The sequence below is a fragment of the Ictalurus furcatus genome, chromosome 21 (assembly GCF_023375685.1).
Source record: "Ictalurus furcatus strain D&B chromosome 21, Billie_1.0, whole genome shotgun sequence".
Taxonomy (NCBI): Eukaryota; Metazoa; Chordata; class Actinopteri; order Siluriformes; family Ictaluridae; genus Ictalurus; species Ictalurus furcatus.
In genome coordinates this window covers 9,502,389-9,526,477 of record NC_071275.1, presented here as the reverse complement: position 1 = coordinate 9,526,477, position 24,089 = coordinate 9,502,389, and the positions used below count along the sequence as shown (strand labels likewise).

General features: G+C 39.2%; 2 protein-coding genes across 3 annotated transcripts; both read left to right on the top strand.

Annotated features, from left to right (window-relative positions):
• The first annotated feature begins 1,004 nt into the window (after positions 1–1,004).
• On the top strand, positions 1,005–8,559 carry znf831 (zinc finger protein 831). Its single transcript, XM_053652350.1, has 3 exons — positions 1,005–1,848; positions 4,276–8,459; positions 8,555–8,559. The coding sequence occupies exons 2-3, from the start codon at positions 4,322–4,324 to the stop codon at positions 8,557–8,559; spliced, it is 4,143 nt and encodes a 1,380-aa protein (XP_053508325.1). The 5' UTR covers positions 1,005–1,848; positions 4,276–4,321.
• A 16-nt stretch (positions 8,560–8,575) lies between these two features.
• Positions 8,576–16,429, top strand: LOC128625167 (uncharacterized). Of its 2 annotated transcripts, none has more exons than XM_053653291.1 (3): positions 8,576–8,657; positions 13,077–13,261; positions 14,584–16,429. In XM_053653291.1, the coding sequence occupies exons 1-3, from the start codon at positions 8,600–8,602 to the stop codon at positions 15,331–15,333; spliced, it is 993 nt and encodes a 330-aa protein (XP_053509266.1). In that variant the 5' UTR covers positions 8,576–8,599; the 3' UTR covers positions 15,334–16,429. The 2 variants fall into 2 exon arrangements, with proteins under 2 accessions (XP_053509266.1, XP_053509265.1); XM_053653290.1 differs by having other exon boundaries at positions 14,581–16,429.
• The last annotated feature ends 7,660 nt before the right edge of the window (positions 16,430–24,089 follow it).

Below are 24,089 nucleotides of genomic sequence, written 5' to 3'. Positions count from 1 at the left end.
AGGCGCAGCTTCCAGGATTCCCAATGAAAAGTCGACACTAAACTAATAGAAATGTATGTTTTACTCAAATATGAAGTTTCTTACAGTGATGTTGAACACTTGATGTCCTAGCGTAACTATTTAGGTAACATTCTGGCTATCAAGCTATGTTAATGTTAGCTAGCAGCTAACAGTCAAAGTTAGAATGGTCTCGTGCCGCAGTACCTGAGCAAACTTATACAGACAGGTGACAAGAAGCCAGCCGTCCACATCCTTTCGATCTACTGCTCAAGCTGTATCACAGGGATGTGTACCCCCTTCTGCATGCATGAACTCACAGATGCCCATAGTGCCCAACCACATCCCTGCCAATTTTGCCAAGGATGGCTGCATAGCAGCTACATAACAGCTGTTTCCTCACTAACGCCTGATTACTTCTCTTTAAATGTTAATAAGACAAAAAAAAGCAGCTTGTCATGTTACTGAGAAACCAGAAAGTGCAAAGTCATCAGTCCTGAGGACTTTCCCAATGCTAGAAAAGCGCTGACACCAATTTCTGAGATTGACACACATTTTTAATACTATATGTTTATTATTAGTCTTAGATTATGCAGAGTATCTGCCATACAATTCCCTGTGAATTAGTTATCACTATAACAGTACAATACTATAACATCGATTTTAGGGATGAAAAAAAATCTTTTCAGTAGCCATCCCATTTTGGCCTTTGTCAAAGTCACTCAGATCCTTATGCTTGCCCATTTGTCCTGCTTCTAACACATCAAACTCGAGAGCTGACCGTTCATTCATTGCCTAATATATCCCACCCCTTGACAGGTCCCACTATAATGAGATAATGAATGTTATTCACTTTATCTGTCAGTGGTTTTAATGTTATGGCTGATCGGTGTATGTTTATATATAATTTCTCCTTGAATTATTGGATATTTGAAACAATTAAAAAAAACTGTTCAATAGATTTGTCATAAGAGATTACACGTTTTAGAGACGTTCAACAGACTTGTCATGATCACAGATGGTGCCTCTCGTCAACTAAATAAAAATGATGAATTTAGACGCCAACCACTTGTTTGAAAAATGAAGAAGAAAAAAATGGACAGAAAGAGGAGAAAAATACACCCGCGCATGTTCTACATCCACACATGGCTAGCTACAGTCCTTCTCTCTTCCCTATGTGTGTGTGTGTGTGTGTGTGTGTGAGTGTATGTGAGTGTGTATGAGTGTGTGGGTGTGTGTATGCGTGTATGTGAGTGACTGAGAGAGAGAACCAGAGCCAGAAGTCAGATTCTGACTAACAGTGCTGAGTGCGACTGCCAATGAATGTGAGAGTGTGTGTGCATGGGTGTGTGTGTGTGTGTGTGTGTGTGTGTTTGTGTGTGTGTGTGTACATGAGTGTGTGTGTGTGTTTGTGTGGGGAGGCATGTTCAGTTCGAGGTAAGTCTGCATGTCAGCTCACTTCCTCTTTTTAAACATGGATTTTGTAGTCACTTTCAGTTCTGTATTCTCTCCATGTCTCTACTGTTGTTTTATTTTGATCGTTATCACTCTATCATCGTCATCATCGTCATCATCATCATCATCAATCATTCTTACTTCTCTGTCTCTCTGCATGATCTCTCTCTCTCTTTGTCTCTTTTTGCATCACTTTGTGGTGTCTCCATCATCTACTAACACTTGCATGAATGACGTCCTGTATTTCCTCCATCACTAAAACAAACGATTGAGACAAAAGAGGAACAGGGCCTGAGCAGAAGAGGGTGGCACGCTTGTAATACGCACTCCGAGGTCAGTTAACGGATTCCCTCGGTTCATGGACAAAAGCTGGAGCAGCTTTTTAAATAAGTTTTGGTGAGTGGTTTGTTTTTGTCTTATGTTCCTCTTATCCGGACTCAAATTTTGGCAATCTGATGATAAGGAAGTCATTCACACGTGTGGCGGTTTGATGGAAAACAGATAGTATTCAAACTAGAATAACTGATAGATAAAAGGGAGAATGCTTTAAGTTTCTCTTGATATTAAAACACTGAATTGATGTTTCTGACTGAAGTAATAAGGCAATGTGGCTTGACAAGTATTTTAAGTTCACCGATGTCAAGATGTCAGAAATGTTGCTTAATTATCAGCCATTTTACTCAAGGAAGCAATCCATTATTCTTTCATTTGTAATAATATACAATGCAGAATACAATGTTTATGGGTTTTTGGGGTTTTTTTTTTTTTCAATTGAAGCTTTTACATTTTTCTGGCTCAGCAAAACAAGCTCTGAAGCAAGTGACAAGAGTCAACAACAGAGCTTCAGACTGAGGAAGTAAGACATAAAGGAGTTTACAAAGTTTGTGAAATAAAAAAGATAAGTGTTGTTAGACAGTAGATACTTGTTTAAAAAAATCATTTTTGTGCTGGGGTTGTTAACAAAATCATTTCTCCACCCCTAAGGAAACATCATTGATAATATTTGGGTGGTTGTACGTTCTCAGTACAGCCGTGACACTCACATGGTAGTGTGTGTGTGGGTTTGTGGTGCACGTATACAAGTGGATCAGGTATAGCAGTACTACTGAGGTTTAATCACTTATGTAAGGAATAAAAGACTTGCTGTTATAGGAAAACAATGTGACGCAGCGCAGTGCACAGTGGAGGTTACTATTATCTCCCTGAAGCCAATTATTTTACTAAACAACACGTCCTGAAGTGTTTTATTCTGCTTGTACCACAGCAATTTTCCAACCATTACAATTTGAATGAAATAACGAATGAGACATTGTACTTTTTTTTTATCCATTTATCGTTATGTTCACTGTTGTGGAACGTCTGTGAAACAACTGTTATTACTTACGTTATAGCAACGATAAACACTTGTTCCCTCACCAGCCTTTCTCTATTTTTCTCTGGACAAAAGCATAACACAGCTTGTCATGTTACCAAGAAACATGACTGTTCAAAAAAGCCTTACATATACTTCAATAAATGTTAAGTAAACATCTCCTTAAAGAAAACTTCACTGTATCAAACAATTAGATGTTTTTCTTTGTTAAATAACAGACGTTTTAAAAAATTTGCTTATTATTAGGCTTAGATTATGGTACTTACAGCAATTTTACTAAGTTAGAGTAATTATAATATTATCAGTAGTAAGCTAGGTACTATTTAACTGAATAGTAAACATTATTATTATTATTATTATTATTATTATTATTATTATTATTATTATTATAAACACCGGTGTCTGGAAAGATAGATGCTAAATTGCAAAAACATACTAATGTTTTTTTCACATTCCAGGACATATTAATGAGCCTAGCTCTATATGTAAGTCTCAAAATGAGTCATAGTTATACCACACTCTGTACAACCTCCGATGAAATCTCATCTGTATGTTTCTGCAGTATGCAAATAGCCAAAATGCTTTTAGTGCAAATGGGTGGTTCTTCTCGTTCTCCTCTTCTGGCATTCAGAGATGCTTCTCTGGATCTTAGTTTCAAAACATTCAAATTAGGCGATGCTTCTGGGTTTCTGACACACTGCATAATTAAAGTGGTAAAACTTGTCCATTCTAGATCGCAGTGTATGTCTGAAAATTATTTTCTAGGGCAGTATGTCCCAAAACAAATCCTCAGGAACACCATCCAGATCAGATTTTTGCTCTCTTAAAGTGCCTAACACACCAGAACTGGGTGCTCTCGATGGCTTGATATGAACATCATTACAAGACGAGATAGTTCACCCGATGTGTTGTATAACTTGTATTGGTTTTCTTGTATAACTCACCAAATTGGTCAGGGAGATCAGACTTGCCAATAAGCATTTTGATACAGGTGTTATAGGAGCACAACTTTAGTATTGAGTTTATTATTTTAAAATTGTTTGAATCTTTTTATCATTTATATTTATTCTGTCTTTGTATATGTTTTTATTTTAATTTCATCTGCATATTTTCATATTTTATTGTATTCAGTCTTTATGTATGTATTTAAAAAAAAAAGTATTTTACTTTGAGCTACCCCATGTATGAAAAGTGGTCTGTAAATAAATATGATTTATTATTTTAAATTATTAATAATATTTCATTGTCTCTCTTGTAACTGTTCATAACAAAACTGTTCTATCATGAGGAACATTACCTTTTCTCTGCAATGACACTTCTGCTGATACACAATATGTCTGTTATTCTTTTAGGAACTGTGTTCACATTAACTGCATTCCTATTCATAAGGGAGAGATACTTTAAACCACTGGAACAGGGGGGCCTAATGAAAAACTGTTTCCTTTTGGCAGGTAATTAGCAGGCTCGGTCTCTGAACATTACGAGGGTGCTGTTACCATGGCAACTGGCAAGCAAGGCTTTGTGAGAGCTACTGAGCCTCAGCATTCGGTCTCCGTACAGAGAGAGAAAGAGACGCACGTTCAGGCCCCACTACCAGCCATGTATATCCAAGCGGTGTCCGGCCTGCCATCCTACCCTCAGGCCCAGCCAGCAGCCGTGCAGGATGCAGCGGTCATTCCTCTGTCCATGCCGATGATGTATGCCAACCAGACTCTGCCCTTTCTGACTCTGCACATAGCCAGTGGGGCAGGTCTCCAGCAGCAGAGGCCAGAACCTCCAGTGTCTTCTTCCAGACAAAAAACTTCGGGGAAGCACGTGTGCCCACATTGTGGAAGGGACTGCCTGAAACCCAGTGTGCTGGAAAAGCACCTACGCTGCCACACCGGCGAGAGGCCATATCCTTGCGCCACCTGTGGCATCTCCTTTAAGACACAGAGCAACCTCTACAAACACAAGCGGACCCAGGCCCATGCTCGTCTCTCCAGTGAATCTGGGAAGGGAACCTTCAGCAGCCAGGAGAGCACTGAAAGCTCAAAAGATAATTGCTCTAGTTCCTCACTGGAATTACAAAATGAAGATTCAGATGATGCAAAGAGGAAAGATAGTGTTCTTTCCACTGTGGCAACGAGCACAGGCAGATCAGAAGAGGTCAAGACAGGCTCTGAGACAGAGTGGGCTTTATGTAAAGCTGCAGTGGTTGGAGTTATTGCTTCACCAGCACATGGGCAACAAGTAATTTCGCATACTATAACCCAGAGGGTACCTCAATTATCATCTGATGCTGCACCAATACAGGCAAAAAGCCCAAATCGAGATGGATGTGCTCCACTGACTCCAAATCGCACTCCTCTTCAGAGGCAGGAGGCGCTCTTCCCTAAGTCTCAAAGCCATGACAGCACAGACTCAGGCTTCAGTGAAAGCAACGAACAACACTCGACTGCCAGTCCTGGCACTGCCGTGCACAATTCCAGCATGGAACTGGAAGAACCTGAAACCTCTGAGAAACTCTCCGATGTTGGCACTGATGACATCAAAAGCAAAGTGTCACTTCAGGAGAAGCAAAATCTAGAGAAACACATCTTGAAGCTGATCTCTGAAAACAGCGTGGTAATGGATGACAAACACCTGGTGAACGTGCGGCCGAGAAAGACGGTGTTGTCAAAACAAGGCAGCATTGATCTTCCTATGCCATACACTTACAAAGACTCATTCCACTTTGAAATAAGAAGCAGCAAGCACCAAGTATCCGGTTCACAAACGCAAGACAGAAACTGTAGGGCTTTTTACAGCTCTATGCCTACGCAACATTCTACCAGCTTGGAACATGCACCATTGACCCGTAGCAGTTCTTTACCATTTAGCATGGGCATTCAGAACAGTGACAGCATGGTTTCGCCCTATCAAGTAGACAACGTTCCGCTGAGCAGGAGGTGTAGTGCAGGACACATCTACCCATTTAAGTCAGTAGATCAACACACACCCAGCCATCGTTCACTGGTCAGACAAGTAGCAGTGGATGGTTTATCTGCAGTGGAAGGATCTCTAATGGAAAGAGGCAGTCTTAGTAGCCTCAGTTCTGATGGAGACTGCACTGACGCGGCGTCAGAGTCAGCTGTCAAACGATGTCGTAGGAAGAAAGCACAAAAGTTTGCCTACAATAAATGGTACATGTATGGAGGTGGGACATTCAAGAAGCTCTACAATATAGAGAAAGACTCTGTATTGAAGAGCAGAAAGTCCACACTTAGCCCCGAGCAATCTGAAAGCCAGGGGATTCAAATAAGCCAACAGAAAAATAGCAATTCGACTGCATCTGCATCTTTGAGCTATACTTCCTGCTCTGCTCCAAGTCTGACTCCTGTTGCTAATGTCCTCACAGCACAGACACCCAGTCAGGTTCTTTCCTCTTATGTACTTGTACAAAATACACCAATGAAACAATCAACTGGGCAACCCCAGCAAAGTCTGACCAAGCAAGCTAATGTTCCAAGCTCAGACTTGAGTATGGTGATGAATGCAATAAAAGGGACAGAAGAAATAGGCAGATCACCAGAAACACAACGTTCAACTCCAATACCTTCAGAGAGGAAAAAGCAAAAGACAGATGAACATCTTTCAGCCCTTGTCGAAAATACAGAAGCCCTAATAAGGATGCAGCAATGTACAAGCCAACAGGTAAATGCCAACCTATGCCAATCTTTACAATCAGAGTGTGGGGATGTGCCCCAAAAGTCACTGCAAAGGGACAATGGGTTAAGTCTTAACAGGCAAGGCAGTTTCACCAATCTGTCTTCCTCCTCAAATCAGAGACAGGTCCTTTTCAAGAGGCACAGTTCTCCACTTTTTGTAGCCAACATGAGTGGGACATCTGCGTCTCCTTCTGCCTCCTCCAGCATCTCCTCAGATTGTCAAGCCAAGAGCAGCTTTCTTCCCAAGTACCAGCTGAAGATTCCTGTATTGACAGATGGCATGTCAGATTCTTGTCTTGGCAAAGGTTCCTCGATGAATCCGTCTTCACCCAGACAGAATGTTAGTCTGAATCAGCAACCTGCAACAACTTCACCATCCACACCACAAAACCAGTCAACTATGACTGTTATGTCCCCTGGACAGGAGCAAGATACTTTGTGTATAACAGCCACAACAAATGCAACGTCTACGACATCTGTCATGTACAGTTGCCAGAATGCAAATGCCTACACATCGACCTACACCTCTACGTCAGTTTCATTAGCATCTCCATTAGCATTCACAGGACGAAGTGTCACCATTAGCACAACACATAGCTCGATCTCACCCGTTAGTCACTCATCTACATCAACAAAAAGCAGCCAGGTCTATGCTGGAAATGTGCCATCTCTACAAGACAATCCTGTTACATCTGTAGTAATCCCAACACAATTACCTGGAGGTACACCTGCACCGGTACTTCCGAGCTCTACAGAAGGCATTCCTTTGGAGATAAGCAGCACTGAGATCCAGAGATCTCAGGACACTTTTTACATGCAAACAGCAGACCTCCAGATAGTCATGCAACTCATTTCAGATGAGCAGCTTGCGCTGATAGAACCACAGATTGAAACACATGACTATAAAACTACTGGAAGTGATTGTTTTCTCAACAAAGCTCCAGAAAGATCTGGGACTTACACAACCCAAAGAGGTGTTTCACAGGAAATACATAAACAATGCTCTGGTGATACAGTAACACAGGTAGCTATCGAACAGGGAAATGTAAACAGGAGTGTGCTCAGCAACATCCCAGACATAACACTCATGCCATTTGGATCAACAGTTACAGAACACATGGCAAAGAGTACAAAAAGTGCTCAAGATGTTTATTTAACAAACACTGTAACTAAAGGAGTCATTTCAAGGTCACCTTCCAAATCAGAGCACGATGTTTCAACTTTACTGGACAGCAGGACATTGGGACAACAGTGTAAATTGTTAAGTTCAACAGCTGAGGACAGTGCGGTGCCAAAAGACCCAGAGACTGTAGGGTGTAGTATTAGTGCAAGATCATATCTTAAACAAAATCCGAGCGAGAAATTGAGCAAACCTTCAGCAGACAAATCCACGGCAAAAAGTGAGTCAGAGGTCAGCAAATGTTTTGCGCATGACCAGATCTTTAGAAACTATTCAAAATCCATAATATGCAGCACTCAGCAGAGTTGTCAAGACACTACAGGCAGCCATGGGACAATTCATACAGTTTTGGCTTCTACCAACAATGCAGCAACATCCTCTGAGGGCAAAGTCAAAGTTGCAGCTTTTTCAGAAATATCTGAAAGAAGCCCAAACCATCAGCGTGTGCAAACGACTGTTCAACAGCACAAATCACTTCTCTTAACAAAACCTGGAGAAAAACAGACTACTGAAACAAACACATCATGTATCTCTGTGGCATCTTCAGTTCTGGGTCTACCACTGACCCCCATTTCAGCTTCAAACCAAGTTGAACCAATCCAACCCAAATCATGTCAGTCATCAGGTGCCTCCTTGGCCACGGCAAGAGTGATTAGCTCACGGAGTGTATTAGCGTGCCGGGTATGTCCACAACAACCTTTAAACCAGACAGGTGCATGCAGTGTAGACAGGTCAAAGTATGAAGAAAATCAAACCTCCGCTTCAGGTCAATCCGAACAACATTTAGCCCAACAAGCATGGTCTAAAACTGAGGAAGTCAAGGTAATCACAATCAGGACTACTCATATGACCAGTGCTCAGTTTGAGTCACATGGGCCAGTATCCAACTGTCTTACAGAGGAAAATATGAAATGTGCATTGGGCCCTGGTGGAATGCATCACATCGATCAGGATTCATTCACAGGTGAGTTCAAAAACTTATTTAGCCATGATTCTGGTGAGAATGTCCATAAACTGGAGCAGATTTTCAGTAGCTGGGAACTGTCAGCGTTTAATAATTAGGTATACCACATGGTTTGCGAATTCAATCTCTGAGAAATTCATTAATTCAGAGAAATTCATGTAGATGCAATCAATCAATGAACTACAGAGGAACTATGAAGCCGATATAATATTAATGTCTTCATGTGATTGTTTATTTTGCACCAAGGAAGAGGTCTGTTCTTCTATATAATTAGAACTATATGCTATAAATTACTGGTTATGGAGACCCCAGGGGTCTGTGAAGAATAGCGAGGGGGTCTGCATTTTTTACCAAGTTACCGAGGTAGAAATCACAGCCTAGCGTTATCAAAGTTACTATAATTATTAATTTCTTAGCAGCTCAGCAAAAACAATCGGTCTATAAAGAATGACGACTCCAATCTAATAACAATTTGAAAACAAAAAGGTGTTCTGTGGGTGGAAACTACACAAATAAAAAGTTCTAGGACTCCAATAATTATCCGAAACAATTACCACACACTTTGAGTGGAAATTTCTGTGGAAATTGCTGTATTATACATTGAAAGGGACCTCTGGATGCGAAAAGTTTGAGAACTTCTGATAGATTTTGGTCAGAGAAAACGTTTTTAAGGACTTTTTAAGGATATAGGAAAGGTGTTCATTGTGGTCATATGCAAACCTTCAAAGCTGGACTACTAAAGGCACAAAAAGACAGAAACCAAAACCGAAAACATCTATAAGACAGACCAGACCAGTCCCATAACAGATGCCTATCTCTGTCCCCACACCACACACCACTGGATATACTTATATATATCCATAACTATAATTATCAGAACGCAAACTAATGCAATGTAAAAGCGATAAATATTATAGGAAGAAGATACAAAAAAATTCCACAGACATGGGTGCACATGGTCTTGGTAATGCTTGAATCAAGGAAAATGCAACATGTTGGTTGCTTCTTCTTCTTCTTCTTCTCTTGTCTAAAACAGCATGAGGTTAACCATATAACTATTTTCAAGCTAATAATGAGTAAGAAGCACATGAAATGTTAGCATGGACCTTTATACAGACAACAAAGATGTAGTTGCATATCTCCACAAGGTGGAGACAACTGACAGTCATTTGCACAAGTTCTTTCCCATTTACCCAATTGCAAACAGAACAATTTAGCCCTTGCAATCATGTTTACCATGCACTAAAAATGATTCCCCCCCCCCCAATACAATACAAATCCTCAGTTGAATACAAAGCAGAAATTATTTTTAAAAATCTCAGAAAATCTTTATCTTTTTAACCACTCATATTTGCATCATATTTGTTGAATTTGAGGGGTATCTGCAGAAAATCAGGACAGCTGTACATAATGTACATTTATTGCACAACAGCTCCTACTGTGTACCACAATGAAATTTCCTTTCCACCACTTCCTTGGCCTATGTTATAGAGCGTGGTGGTGGAATTTATAGCCTTTTTTACTCCCATAAGACTACTGACTACTACTGAGTGAATTGGTCACATATATCACTCCAGATTGGTTTATAGTGCATTAGTTTATGTAAGAAATACAACTCTTGCCAAAATACGCCATGAATGTCATGTGACATAATCCTATGACATTAGATTTATTTTTTTGTACTTATTATATTAATTAGCAGACAGTATGTTTGAAATGAATCTTGAACATTATACTGTATGTAAAGAATAAAATAAACGATAATGTGCTGTCATAGGAAAATAATAAACATTGGGGTGGCGTGTTGTTATCTGATGCAAAATCTTCATTATTTTCCTATAGCGTTTTCCCCCGATGTTGATTATTTTCCAATGATTATAATATTCTACTTAATAAAGAACGGCATCACATTTTTACCCTATATACCATTGTGGAAAGTTAGTGCCTGTTCTCACTTATGTTATAGCACGTTATAAGCAGTCATTCCCATAACAGCCTTTCTTTTTACTTAATACCAAAAAAATAAATTAAAAATACAGCTTGTCATGTTACTACACACAAGAAACTACACGCTCCTCAGTCCTGAAGACTTTCCCATGCAGAAGCGCTGACATTAGAGATTCCTTCCATAAATTCCAAATAAACGTCTCCACATACAACGCTTCAGCATATCAATGATGACATATTTTTCTTTCTTAACCCTCTTATTATGTTATTATGTTTAAAAAATTGCATCCATTATGTTATGGGTCAAAATGACTTCCACAGTTTATATATATATATATACACACACACACACACACACACACACAAAAACCCAGCAAAGAACAGTTTAAAACAGTGAACCTTTATTATGGCTTGTCCGAGACAAGCCATAAGTAGACATATTTGCATGTAAGTTCATGACCCTAGATGAGGAAAAGAGAAAAAGAGAGATTAACCAGTATTTCAGACACCTCAACTGAGGAAATGGGTCAAATTGACCCATAACATAATAGCAGGGTTAAATAACAGCACATTAAAAAAAAAATCTGCTTATTATTAGGCTTATAATATTGTGTGGAGCATCTGCCACTGTGAATGAGCTGTTTCTTTAGAAGCAATAACATGTTAAAACAAGCACTCATATTAATCTCTGATTTACACCTGGAATTATTGTTATAGAAAATGAACCAACACCTTCTGATCAGACAGAATCGAGAATTCAACAGTGCTGTTGTAAATTTATGTAAGATACATTTATGTAATAGTTATTCCATTCTAATTCATTTGCGGTTTCATTGGGATAACAAATCAAAGCGATTGAAGGAAAGAATTTTACGGTTTTAATATTATTGCCAAAGAATTTCATTGATTATGGAAGTAGTTTTAGTTTCAATAAAATGTGTTAATTCCAAGTCGAGAACAATTTCAGCGATATTATTTTGCGTTGATTACGATGCTAGCCTTTTGAACTGTTATTCAGATCATTTGTAATCACACTTCTAATGGTAAAGAAATCCATGTACACTGAGACAATAAGGTACAGACTGCATTCAATCAGCACACTTTTAGTAAAGTAGGAATGTCAAGTTGATTTGTTTATTCTCTCTTCCTTTGTAGTCGATAGTTTTTATAGTCTTTTAACTTGACGCGCTCCTATACTGACCTCTTCCGGATCATTCACAGCCATTCAATATCAGAATCTTGTTTAAGAAAAACATCTAATCCTTTTAAGCCCTGACAGCATTGACTTGACATGTGGCAGTTCCGAGGAGATTCCCTTCGCATAGGTCACAGGCCACATGAATTAGTCACAGCAACAAAAATAAGAAAGGTCAAAGGATGATCAGAAGAGCTTAGAATAAACAAAACCTCTCGCTTTTTACTCCTGATAAGCCTGATTAATGAAATCATTCTTCACAATGATCAGTCTTATTGCTCTTTTTAGTTACTCTAAATCTGTGAGAAGTTTTTATTTCTGCACCAGCCTCCTCCATAGCCTTTTAACTAACCTCCTTTAATTAAGTTTGATCTAATAGATATTATCAAGAAGTGGACAGAGGCTCCAGCATGGAGGTCTCAAATGAGCACTGGCCTTAGGGTTGGGAGGGGGCTTTTTTTTGGTCTCCATTACAAATGACCAACATGACCCAAGCCTCTACTTAGCGCACAGAGGCACGTGCAAGAGTTCAGCCAAAGCAATCATGAACTGGACGATCTGAGCAGATAATAATTCATATATCTGCACGGCTGAAATCTGGAATCTGATTGGTCAGAAAGGTGTAGTTTCAATTGTAATTCAAATCAAGGGTTTATATTAATGCATGCATCCTAACTCATTACCACTCATTCACAGGGACTTGTATGGACGATTCTCCAAATAAACGTCTTTCTTTAATTAATGAAAGTATGTAAACACTGGAAACATTCTGTGGTAAAAAGGGCATAAAACACTTTGGGTGGAAAGCATATCACACCACCCTGCCCACCGTTTTTCATTCCTTTTCAGCGGCATGATGTAAATTGTTTTTTTGTTTGTTTTTTTTTTTTTTTTTTACCATTTGTCATGTTAATGTAAATTATTATACTTTGCTTTATCATATTTTCTGTGTGTAGAAGATGTTCAAATCTTCTTTAAGGAAACATTAAGACAACAAAAGTGTCCATCTCTACTGTTAATCACTTCTTTTTTTCAGTAGCCAGCCTTCTCTGTCTGTGTAGTACATTTTGCTCTTGGATGAAGGAGGTGATAAAAACAAGATACACCTCAACATGCCTTGGCTCTAGCTAAGTGAAAGCATTTGAGTTTATGGAATTCAATCTTTGGAGCTTACGCACTGATACCTCAGGGAACCTGCGAAGCAAGCAGAGGCCAAACTTCGGCTACAGAACTCTGAGAGATTTGAAACAACTGGAATTAATTTATTCTCTCATTAGGGCCTCCGGTCAGCTGTTCTTCCCAAAGCTTCAACTTCCAGTGGGAGGCTGGGACAGGGGGACGGAAGAGGATCCCCCTGGAACCTACGAGCAGAGGAGGAGATAGAACAGAATGGATGGGGACATGGGACACAAACAGGTCATGGACACAACAGGAGGAGGATACCATGGAAAACAAAAGAGAGGTGAGTGAAAAGAGATAGGAGCTCCTGTAGAGTCGACAACTTAACTATAAAAGTTACGTCAATGACTTCTTGGCACAAGTAGATTATTAAAATGACCTGAGTGTAGTTCACGCCTTCGAGGCTGCCAGATTTCTCTTGAGTAGAAGCGCCCAAGATGTTGTTTTTTTCCTATAGCATTAGGGATGATACTGTTCATTAATTAGCAGAGTCACGTTTATGTATTTCATTTTGCCCACAAATGGTATTCCATTTTTTTTTATGTACTTACAACCCAAAAGAAAATATGCTCCTTGCTAAAGCCAATATCGCATGAGAAAAATCTACTTAAGTAGTAAGCATAATTAGTGGCGTAATTCTGTAGTTACAGTATATCTGAGGTCTGAATACCATTGTGCACAATTTTTGGTATTAACTCCTTAATATGCACCACTCCAGGGTTTGAGGTTCAAATCTCACCTCTGCCCTGTGTGTATGGAGTTTACATGTTTTCCCTATACTTCAGGGGTTTCCTCCAGGTACTCTGGTTTCCTCCCCCGGTCCAAAGACATGCATTGTAGGCAGATCGTCATTTCCGAATTGTCTGTAGTGTGTGAACGTCTGTGTGAATGGGTGTGTGATTGTGCCCTGCAATGGGTTACTTGCAATGTGTTACTTGCCCTGCAATGGTTTTAATGCAAAGCATTAAAACCATTACAAATTCTACGAAGGTTTCTATTCTTGTTGTTGTTTTCAGCAGGGGAATATTAAGTCTATTTTGATTATTTTGCTAATTTATAGAAATAAATGCTCAAAATATGCTAAATAAATTGGCATTTGAGAATTTCAAAATTGTAAAAAAAAAAAAAAAAACCCCACTTGCTAGCAAACTGGTTTAATTACACAAGATAATTGTTAGCCTAATGTTAGCTAGTCTGCAAACTTGGCTACTGGATTTAATGTTAGCTAGCCAGTTAAAGGGTTTGAATTACAAAACATAACAGAATGTCATAATGTTAGCTAACTGGCTAGAAATTGGTTGCAATTACTTATACTGTAAGGTTAGGTAGTCAAGCAGCTGCTACTCATAGAGTTGCTGGAAATGTAACTAAATCCAAAGCTGCCTAACTTTAGCACAGTTATATGTTTAGGTAGCTTAGTTAGCGCTGCCAAGTTGGTGTGTGTTTAAAGGTTTAAATGGCAGGCAAGGTTTGTTATGGACCCAGTGACAAAGTGCTCCTCTTTTTAGACTATTTACTCTATAAAGTGAATAATATCACATTTTGAGATTTGCTAACATTCTTCAATCTGTGTTTTGTGTTTTCACATATCTGTGTTTCAAGCAGGAGGCAAAATGCACTAAAAGCTATCACATAGCAGTGAAACCACATCCGGACCTATCCGCATCCCAACACATAACTAATGCCAACGTGGCATCGCCTGAGCTTGTTTCCATTAGCGCTACACCGGCAATCTGTGGAGTAACCAACCCTTCACATGAAAGCAAGTGTCTCCCCAACAAAGATCATGTTAGAGAAAACAGTCCCAGTGCTAATGTGGCTCCAAAACAAACTGACCAAAGTAATGCAAAAGTGAAGGAACACAGTCCTCTTGGAAGTTGTGAAAGGCTTACGGCATTATCCAGAGGACCGGGTGATGTGAGGCATCTCTTGGCTCATCCTCTTTTGGTGAATGCCATTCAGAAGGAGGTCCAAAAAGAGACACAAAACAAAAACTCTGCACGGCGACTGACTCATTCAACAATATCACAAGCGCAAAGGCCATTGCCTGAGCGAGAAACAGATGGAACAGCACAAATCAGCGTGCTGAATGAACCCTGCGTGACATTGCCTTGCAACACGGTACACTGCCAGATAATAAAAACAACACCAGCATACACACGTCTTTCATGTTCAAAGCAGACTAACAGCTCTTGCATACATCCAAATCGAACATGCACATCCAGCATGCCCAGTAACCCTACAGAGCCTAATGCTTCACACAGCTACATGGAGGAGGAGGAGGAGAAGGAGGAGGAGGAGGAGAGGTCCAGCAGCAGCGACGATGAGGGAAAACTAGTTATTGAACTTGAGTGAAACCATATGCTGATGAGACTATGGTGGCAAAACATATTAAAAAACTACAACCATGACAGGAAAACCAAAAACACAAAAGCATTCACTCAAAACAGAAACGGAAGGTCCTTATTGAGTGTCACATGCTCGCTGCTGATTGGCTACATTGCACGACAGTATGAGATACAACAGAAGACGGAGAGCCGGAGGATGTTTAGAGTATGAGGAAATATGACCCTAATTGAAATTACTCTGTGGTGATGCAAACTCTAGCTCTAGGGTCCCCAGTTCAACATTGAGCTTGGGTTATAGTCTGTACAGACTTTTGCATATTCTCCTTATGCCTGCATGGGTTTACTCTGTGTTCTCCAGTTTCCTTCCACCTCCAAAAAACATGTATTTAGATTGGCTATCCTAAATTGCCCCTAGATGTGAATGTGAGTGTACATGGTGCCCTGCGATAGCCTGGCATCCCATCTCAGGTGTATTCCCACCATGGGCACGTTTACACTTCCAGTTTAGGCTACACCCACTTTGGGTTTAAATCCAAATACCGATACAAATCTCAGACAGATTGCAACACTAAAGGACCTTCTCTTTCTGTTTTTAGATTTTGTGTTTCTGAATGTGCTGTTGTGCATTTTTGGTTTGTTAATGTATTTTGCACTTACAGGCCATGCTTTATACCAGTGAAACATCTGGCTACATTTTTATCCAAGCTAACACCAAACTTTTACAATGCTGAACATGATGTGCAGCAAACACAAAGGAATGCACTTACCAAACTTACAAGACATCATTAAAATGTTCACACAGAAAACAGGGAGTGAATGCATAAAGCTGCATTCTCACAGTCAGTGGAGTTCTACAGGGTTCGGTGATAAGCACAGTGAGGATTTCAGGCATAAGGAGATTTAACAGACAAGAGGTTCAGCCTTTGAAACTGCCATAACTGTAAACACAACGAGTCGTTATTGCCATCTTTTCCTGTCGTTCTGCTTCTTTTATCAGGCTGCTGTTAAATGTCAGTCATTTCTAAGCAAATGTTTGACTGATAAGTGTAAACCCTTTACCTCTTGTCATTTAACTAATAAAATTACAAACTGTTGAAAGACCACTTCAGATATGTTGTTAATTAAACTGCTATTCTCATACAATATTAGATGAACTTGGTCAGTAAAGGTGTACTAATACTTTTACTTAGTTTAGCTAAAGCCTTGGGAAACCAGATAGAGCTTCATCCTTCATCTACAATTCATGGTGACCTTGGTGGAGTGCCTTTTAGAAAGTGTCGTTCATCATCATCTAGACACAAAGGCAATGGGGAGCTATCTCCACTGTCATCTCATCTGCTGCAAATAGAGTTACTTAAATACATGCCAAAAGGAAAGGACAAAGGAACAAACGAACTGAGCTTCTTTTAAAAACATGCCTTGAAAAAAAACAGCAACATTTTTTGAACCCACACACAGGAAATATAAGTATATGGCCAAAAATATGTGGACACCCGACAATCACACCAATAGGTCGTTCTTCCCCAAACTGTTGCCACAATGTTGAAAAAACACAATTATATAGGATGCCTTTGTACACTGTAGCACTGTAACAATTTCGCTTCACAAGAACTAAAAGGCCCATGGTTTGCCAAGTTTGGAGTGGAAGAACTCCAAGAAGTGTCCTGCACAGAGCCCTGACCTCAACCCCACTGAACACTTTTGAGATGAATGAGAACATTGACTGCACCCCAGGCCTCCTCAACCACCATCAGTGCCTGACCTCATTAATGCTCTTGTGGTTGAATGAACACAAATCCCCACAACCATGCTCCAAAATCTAGTGGAAAGCCTTCCCAGAAGAGTGGAGGTTATTATAACAGCAAAAGCGGAATAAATCTGGAACTGGATTTTCATCTAACACATATCGGTGTGATGGTCAGGTGTCCATATATTTTTGGCCATATAGTGCCATGTAGTATATGGTCTTGTGGTGATTTATGTATCAAAATATAAAATGGCTAGTTAAAATGGCTACTTAATTTTAGGTTTGTACTGCAGCTGGACGAGTGTTGTGTCTGCACCACAAATTCAGGTCCTAATGTCACTTTAAACAAAGGTCAAGGTTGAAGTCAAAGTTTGCAACAACAGGCAACCTGATCTCATGAGAATATCATATGAACTCAAACAAACACTGGTGGTGTGGTGATTTTATATGAATGCAGCACCATATTCAACTTTTAACAGAATTTGACACTAGCTGTCAACAAGTGTGAGACAATCTCTACAATGTAGAACCTTAAAACAGAACCACAAGGAACAATTTTTCAAAGAGTGGGGATTCGCTGGGGATTTAAAAAAATATGGGATTTGTTTTTAGCTAAGATGACTTCAGCATTTATTCATTTGACCATTTATTCATTTGACTGATCCAAAGAACTCTTAAAGAACCATTTTTTAAAAATGTTGTTATACTCTTAGGGGGGAAAATTGTCCCTCAAAAGCTATTTGGATGTTACTGGTTCTAGCTTTCCAAAGGGCTTCTATTTCATTTTTTTTTTTTTAAAGATAGAAAAAAACTCATACCTTTTTATCTTTTGCACAAAGTAAGCCTTCACACTAGAAGATTCATTTGATTATTAGATGTATTCATTTGACCAAGGCTTTTATCCAAAGCACCTTCCAAAGTTGCCAGAACCCAATCATAGAATTAAAAGATTTAAATCTACAACTCTTAATGGTTCTTCAATTTGTAAACAACAGTGTGAAAAAGACAAATTTTCATTTCCATATTGAGTCCAGGTGTAACCCGTAAGGGACTCTAAAAGCTCGTAATTATCCAAAGAACCCATGAGGAACCAATTTTCTAAAGAGTGTATGAGCGTAACTTAATTTTCAATTTTCTGGTTTCTTGCACACAACTTTGAGCATCTTGTCTGAATTTCCAGTCTCATCTGAAACCGTTTAAAAAGTCTTTTAAAAGTGTTTTAGAGATTAGATATACCATTATGAAAGATGGGCAATGGTCATAAAAATTCTGACCATAAAATCCTTTAACAGCTTAGAAAATAACAACACGGATATGGAAAAAGCAGCAAAACTGTTTTAAACTGTATATATATATATATATATTCTGATAAAATAGTGTTTTATATGGATAAATCAGTATTGACAGGCTGGATTGAAACCGAGTCAAGGATGCTGAGTATAACATAATATTACATTTAAGCATTCCATCCAAGTTATTAATTTACGGGCAAGCTTATAAAGAGGGTTAAAATATAGTCTATGAATAACAAGGACTGACATCCACTGCAAGAAATATAAGTAAAGAATAAAACTAAGCTGTGATGTGAAGCCAGGGCAAGGTGGGCTCAGGAATAAAAAGAGGGGTGTCTTCATGAGATTTATGGACTGATCATCAGGCTTGATGTTCCCTTTCTTTTGTATTGTACTGCATTGGTTTGTTGACATGCCAGCGCATCTGCAGGCCACGTGACAAGTTTAAGGTTGAATCTTTTTTGGCAGTGCTGTGAGACGAACCCCTAAGCCACACATGTGCTTTTTTATTTGATTAACTGTAAAAATATTTACTGCTCTTTCTTCTGAAGCTTCTGAACTCTCTAACTGCACTCATACCACAGGGTTGTTGAATTTTGGATTCTTATTTGTCTATATGAACAGTAGTGCAGCTGCAAATCATAGGTTCATATTAATGCGCTTGTTCGAATACTTTATCGTTTAGGTAGTGACAGCTCATTTACAGAGGTTTTCGGAGTACAAGTGGATTTAAAACCTCATCGATATTGTGATATTGTGAAGTTTTACAGAGGGAGACATTTATTTAGCATTTTTGGAAAGAGTCTCCAGTGTTAGCACTTTGAAATAGTCTGTGACGCAGAAAAGTCTTCAGGACAGAGGAGTTTATGCTTTCCGGTTTCTCTGTAACATGACAAGCTGCATTTTTTTTTTCTTTTTAACCTCGAGAGAGAAAAGAGAGACTAATGATGGAACTGTATATAGCTCCTGCAATGTACGTGAAAACAGAAACTATTTTGTTTCAAGGACATTGTACAACATTAAATGTATCTATAAAGGGATAAATAATATCATGATTTTGAACTCAACGAAAAATTTCAATCATTGGCAAATTGCCATGGTAAAAGTAGAATAAAAAATTTAAGCATGTGTGCTTATAGAAAAATAATTAGCTTCAGGGTAGTACCAGTAACCTTGCTTCTTTGCATTGGGCTGCATGCACCACCTCATCATTCATAATTTTCCTATTACAGCACACTTCCAAATCCCATTTGATTGATTCCTTAATAGATAACATATCAGTATTTACTCATAACTGGCAGTGAAATATGAATAACAGTAATTAAAGTTAATCTGAAACATCTGCACACAAATTTTAAATTGGGGTAAAACTGGGATTTCTGAGGTGAAAGGTCTTCTTTCATGCCAACAATGTTGGCTGCTGAATCAACAGTGCTGCTGAATTTACATGTTATTATAAAGTTCTCCAAATGAACTTATGGAAACATTGCTCTTAATGTCCTAATAGCTGAATGTAAATGACCACTGCTGGCAGGCCAGACATTAAGCTATCCATTTTCCTTGTCTGCCAGTTTTGGTAAGATCCCAAAGCTTTGCACTGTACTTAAAGAGACTTTGATTGTCACAGGTAATATTTGGCTAATATTAATATTACTCACCCATTTTGATTTACTGTTACTAATAACAAAACAGTTATTTCAAATTTCTACAGCTGAGTATAATGCACCTCATCTTGCACATATTGAACTATGAATGCTGATTAACTAACAAAATGTGTATCCTTCACGTGTGAACACAGAACCCCTCACACTTATCCACATCTGCAGTGTGACTGATGCATTTGTAAGCCATTAGTGTTTGTGATTTGGGATTTGGTGGTTCAAAGAGAAACGGTGAAAAACAAAGCGGGTGAACGCTATTATACAGGCATTTGTTTTCATCCCATTGTTTTGTTTTCATGTGTTTTCATCCTGTCAGTTTTCCTAAGTCAAATAAAATCATTTTGATAAGAAACAGGGTCCTCTTCTGAATCTGGAATTTCGTTTGTGCTCGATAAAGTAAATCACCGTCTGTCCAAAGCAGAGACTCCACACAACCCCAGAAAAAGATATTATTTTCAGTTCGCAGGATCTTTATTGTTATCTTTTGTTTGACGTCAAAACAATTCAGCCTAGGTTGTTGAACAGAAAAGTTGTTGTATACAGTACAAACAAGTATAAATATAATCTGAAATGTAAGGAAGGGATATTTTGCGACAGACAGAGAACAAAACTGGCTGTGCTCTCTCGGTGGGAGGGAAGGGCATATTCCTTCTCCGCTGTCAATCATAGCAACACTATGTATGTGAGCTCATTTTTGTGGAAGAGGGCGGATAGCAGCTGACCTATGCCATATGGAACCAGTGGCACTGAGCATGCATTAACAGTGCCAGAGGGACTTGCTACAACCTTAGTCACAGAAAAGGCCTGTACGTTTTTGGTTACGTTTTTGGTTAAGGAAAAGTGTCCACTCCTATGGACACTGGAGGAGGTGTGATAGACTGTAATATCACAGCAGGTCAACATCTACCTGTGTAATCAACACAGCATGAGTAGCAGTTCGATGCTACGGTAAAGATGTGGGAATGTCAAAAGTCTCAGAGGAAGCACTGTTAGCCTTCCCTGATTCGTAGCTGTCATGTGAAAGGGGAGAACTAGCTAGTGAGTGAGAATTGGCAAATAACAAAATTGGAAGAGAATGGGGTTCAAATAAAACCACCATCTGAGGAAATATCTTTTAGAAGAATGGATTCCAGTACAGTTCCAAAGACATGTAGACTCTATGCCAATGTGTATTGAGGTGTATTAACACACTTTATATCAGTTTTAATTGTAATTTTTATTGCATGATTTAGGAAATATACGTATATATCAAGGGATTCTGAGTTCGGAACCACTGTACCAGCTCCTCAAACAGCAATTATACAAACACTTATATTAAATGCTATCATATGTCTACTTCAAATGCCTAGTACACCAGAACTTTCCTATATTATTCCTTGCATGTCTATCCATATAAGGACATGCAAGGTAAAAAAATAAATATTTGTTGAATTGTGGACAGTTCATCCTATGAGCCCAATAATAAATGTTCAGATATTGCTTAATTCCTGCCCCTATGTTGAAAAAAAGAAAAAGAAGCCAAGTCATACTAGCAGGAGTCAAACCCAGCAAATCTTCCCAGGAGCCTGCTGCCAACATAGAGCTTGTAAAGGTTTTAGGGATGCAGGTTTTGTGCACCTTCTGCAAAGTTCAAGAAAATATTGACTAGACGTACAGACGAGTGCAAAGGTTTGCCAACAAAGCACTTAATTCAAGGTAGGGTTTTACAGATATTCCTTCATTATTAAAAAGAACAAAAGAATTGGATACAATATTGCACATATAATATTTTAAGTGAACAAATCAAAATAGAATCAATAATATGTCAACAAGGGACTGTGTTAATAGAGATAAGTGGTGTAGATTTAGAGTTAGTTGTTGTAATTTTTAGTCTATAATTACATAAATGAATTTTTTTTTTCAAAATAAAGAAACTGTGAAATAGAGGTACATAAAAAATTTCATTCACCAAGGAAAAAAGAGAATGCAAACTTCGAGCCAAACTGACCCGTCGAGGAATGGACTCAACAAGACCTCTGAAGGTGTGCAGTGGTATCTGGAACCAATATGTTAGCAGCAGATCCTTTAAGTCCTGTAAGTTGTGAGGTGGGGCCTCCATGGATCGGACTACTTTGTTCAGAACATCCCACAGATGCTCGATCGGATTGAGATCTGACGAATCTGGAGGTCAAGTCAACACTTTAAACTCTTTGTCTTGTTCTTCAAACCATTCCTGAACAATTTTTGCAGTGTGGCAGAGAGCATTATCCTGCTGAAAGAGGCCACTGCCATTCGGGAATACCGTTGCCATGAAGGGGGTGAACTTGGTTTGCAACGTTTAGGTAGGTGGACATGTCAAAGTAACATCCACATGAATGCCAGAACCCGTGGTTTCCCAGCAGAACCTTGCCCAGAGCCTCACACTTCCTCTGCTGGCTTGCCTTCTTCCCATAGCGCATCCTGTTGCCATCTGTTCCTCAGGTAAGAGACGCACATGCAACCAACTGTCTACATAATGTAAAAGAAAATATGATTCATCAGACCAGCCCACCGTCTTCCATTGCTCCATGGTCCAGTTCTGATGCTCATGTGACCAATGTAAGCGCTTTTAGCAGTGGACTGGGAACACAGCATGACTGGTCTGCGGCTACACAGCCACATACGCAGCAAGCTGTGATGCACTGTGTGTTCTGATACCTTTCTATCAGAGTCAGCGTTAACTTTTCCAGCAATTTCAGCAGAGACTTGGGCGCTCATGACCCTGTCACCGGTTCACTGGTTGTTCTTCCTTGGACCGCTGTTGGTAGGTACTAACCACTGCATACTGGGAATACCCCACAAGACCTGCTGTTTTGGAGATGCTCTGACCCCGTCGTCTAGCCATCATCATTTTGCTCAGATCCTTATTCTTGCCCATTTTTCCTGCTTCCAACACATCAAGACTGTTCCCTTCCTGCCTAATCTATCTGTCTATCTATCTATCTATCTATCTATCTATCTATCTATCTAAAACATTATACCAAAAAACCCAACAAGGTCAAAAGTTACCAAAGTACTAAAGCTAAGCATAATTAATTCCACACCAAACATCCAGCAAATGTAATACAAGCAGGTTTCTGATTTCCACTGTCAGTCATGTAGCATGTGTTTTTGTTTACCCCCCAGCTGCGGTTACAGACAGACAGACACCTGGGATTATCTCAGGCATTCTGCTGCTACCGAGATGACTGCCAATTCAAGATTCCTGCTGTCCGCTCCCGTTTGACACAGCAGGAGACCTCTGGGAGTTGGGGGGTGGGGGGTGGGGGTGGGGGGATGCATTCCAGGGGCACGAACAGGAAAAACACAGGTCTGAGAATTATATGGTCCAAACCGCACCAAGGTAGCCATCAGCAGGCCATCCAAACCCCAATGGTCTGGGTGATTATGTGGGCAGCAGTGCTATTTGATTTAAACATGGAACACTTTTCTTTGTAATTTCATCATTTATGAATCAGCACTCATTGGCTCCTTTACTCCATCTTGAGGTCACTGTGTTAGCAGAGTGTTTCTGGTTTTGTCTGTCAGCTCCTTTCTGTCTCATCTGTCTTAATGAGCTATAGAAATTCAAGATCATGAGTGTACTGATTTCATGATAAAAAAATTTTAGTAACACTTTCTATGAAGCCCATATTGATTAATCATTATAACTGTGCTGATAATTCTTTGTAATTTTGTAATGATTCCTTGTAAGAATTTTTAAACTCTAATATACCACAACTCTGCTGAATGAAATCACAGCCCTGGCAGTGCCTACAACTGTAACATAAATCACACATCTAGCAGTAGCAGTTAAATCTGTGTTGCTGCTCTTCCTATCATTATTATTATTATTATTATTATTATTATTATTATTATTAGTAGTAGTAGTAGTAGTAGTAGTAGAACTACCTCATGGCACATTTTCACTCGTTCTTCCCCACAATATTGCACACTTGCACAATATCTAAGAACCTTGATTACACTTTTTTCTTTTTGTAAAGAGACAAGCTCCCTCCCCTCCTTAATAAATTTCAAGTAATAGATTCTCTTTTTTTGCACATTA

Bases quoted from the DNA above. Each gene is read 5' to 3' on its own strand.
- znf831 (XM_053652350.1), top strand. From the start codon at position 4,322: ATGGCAACTGGCAAGCAAGGCTTTGTGAGAGCTACTGAGCCTCAGCAT.
- LOC128625167 (XM_053653290.1), top strand. From the start codon at position 8,600: ATGAAATGTGCATTGGGCCCTGGTGGAATGCATCACATCGATCAGGAT. The intron at 8,658-13,076 runs GTGAGTTCAAAA...TTCTCTCATTAG, and splicing joins CGATCAGGATTCATTCACAG to GGCCTCCGGTCAGCTGTTCT. The intron at 13,262-14,580 runs GTGAGTGAAAAG...CTGTGTTTCAAG, and splicing joins CCATGGAAAACAAAAGAGAG to CAGGAGGCAAAATGCACTAA.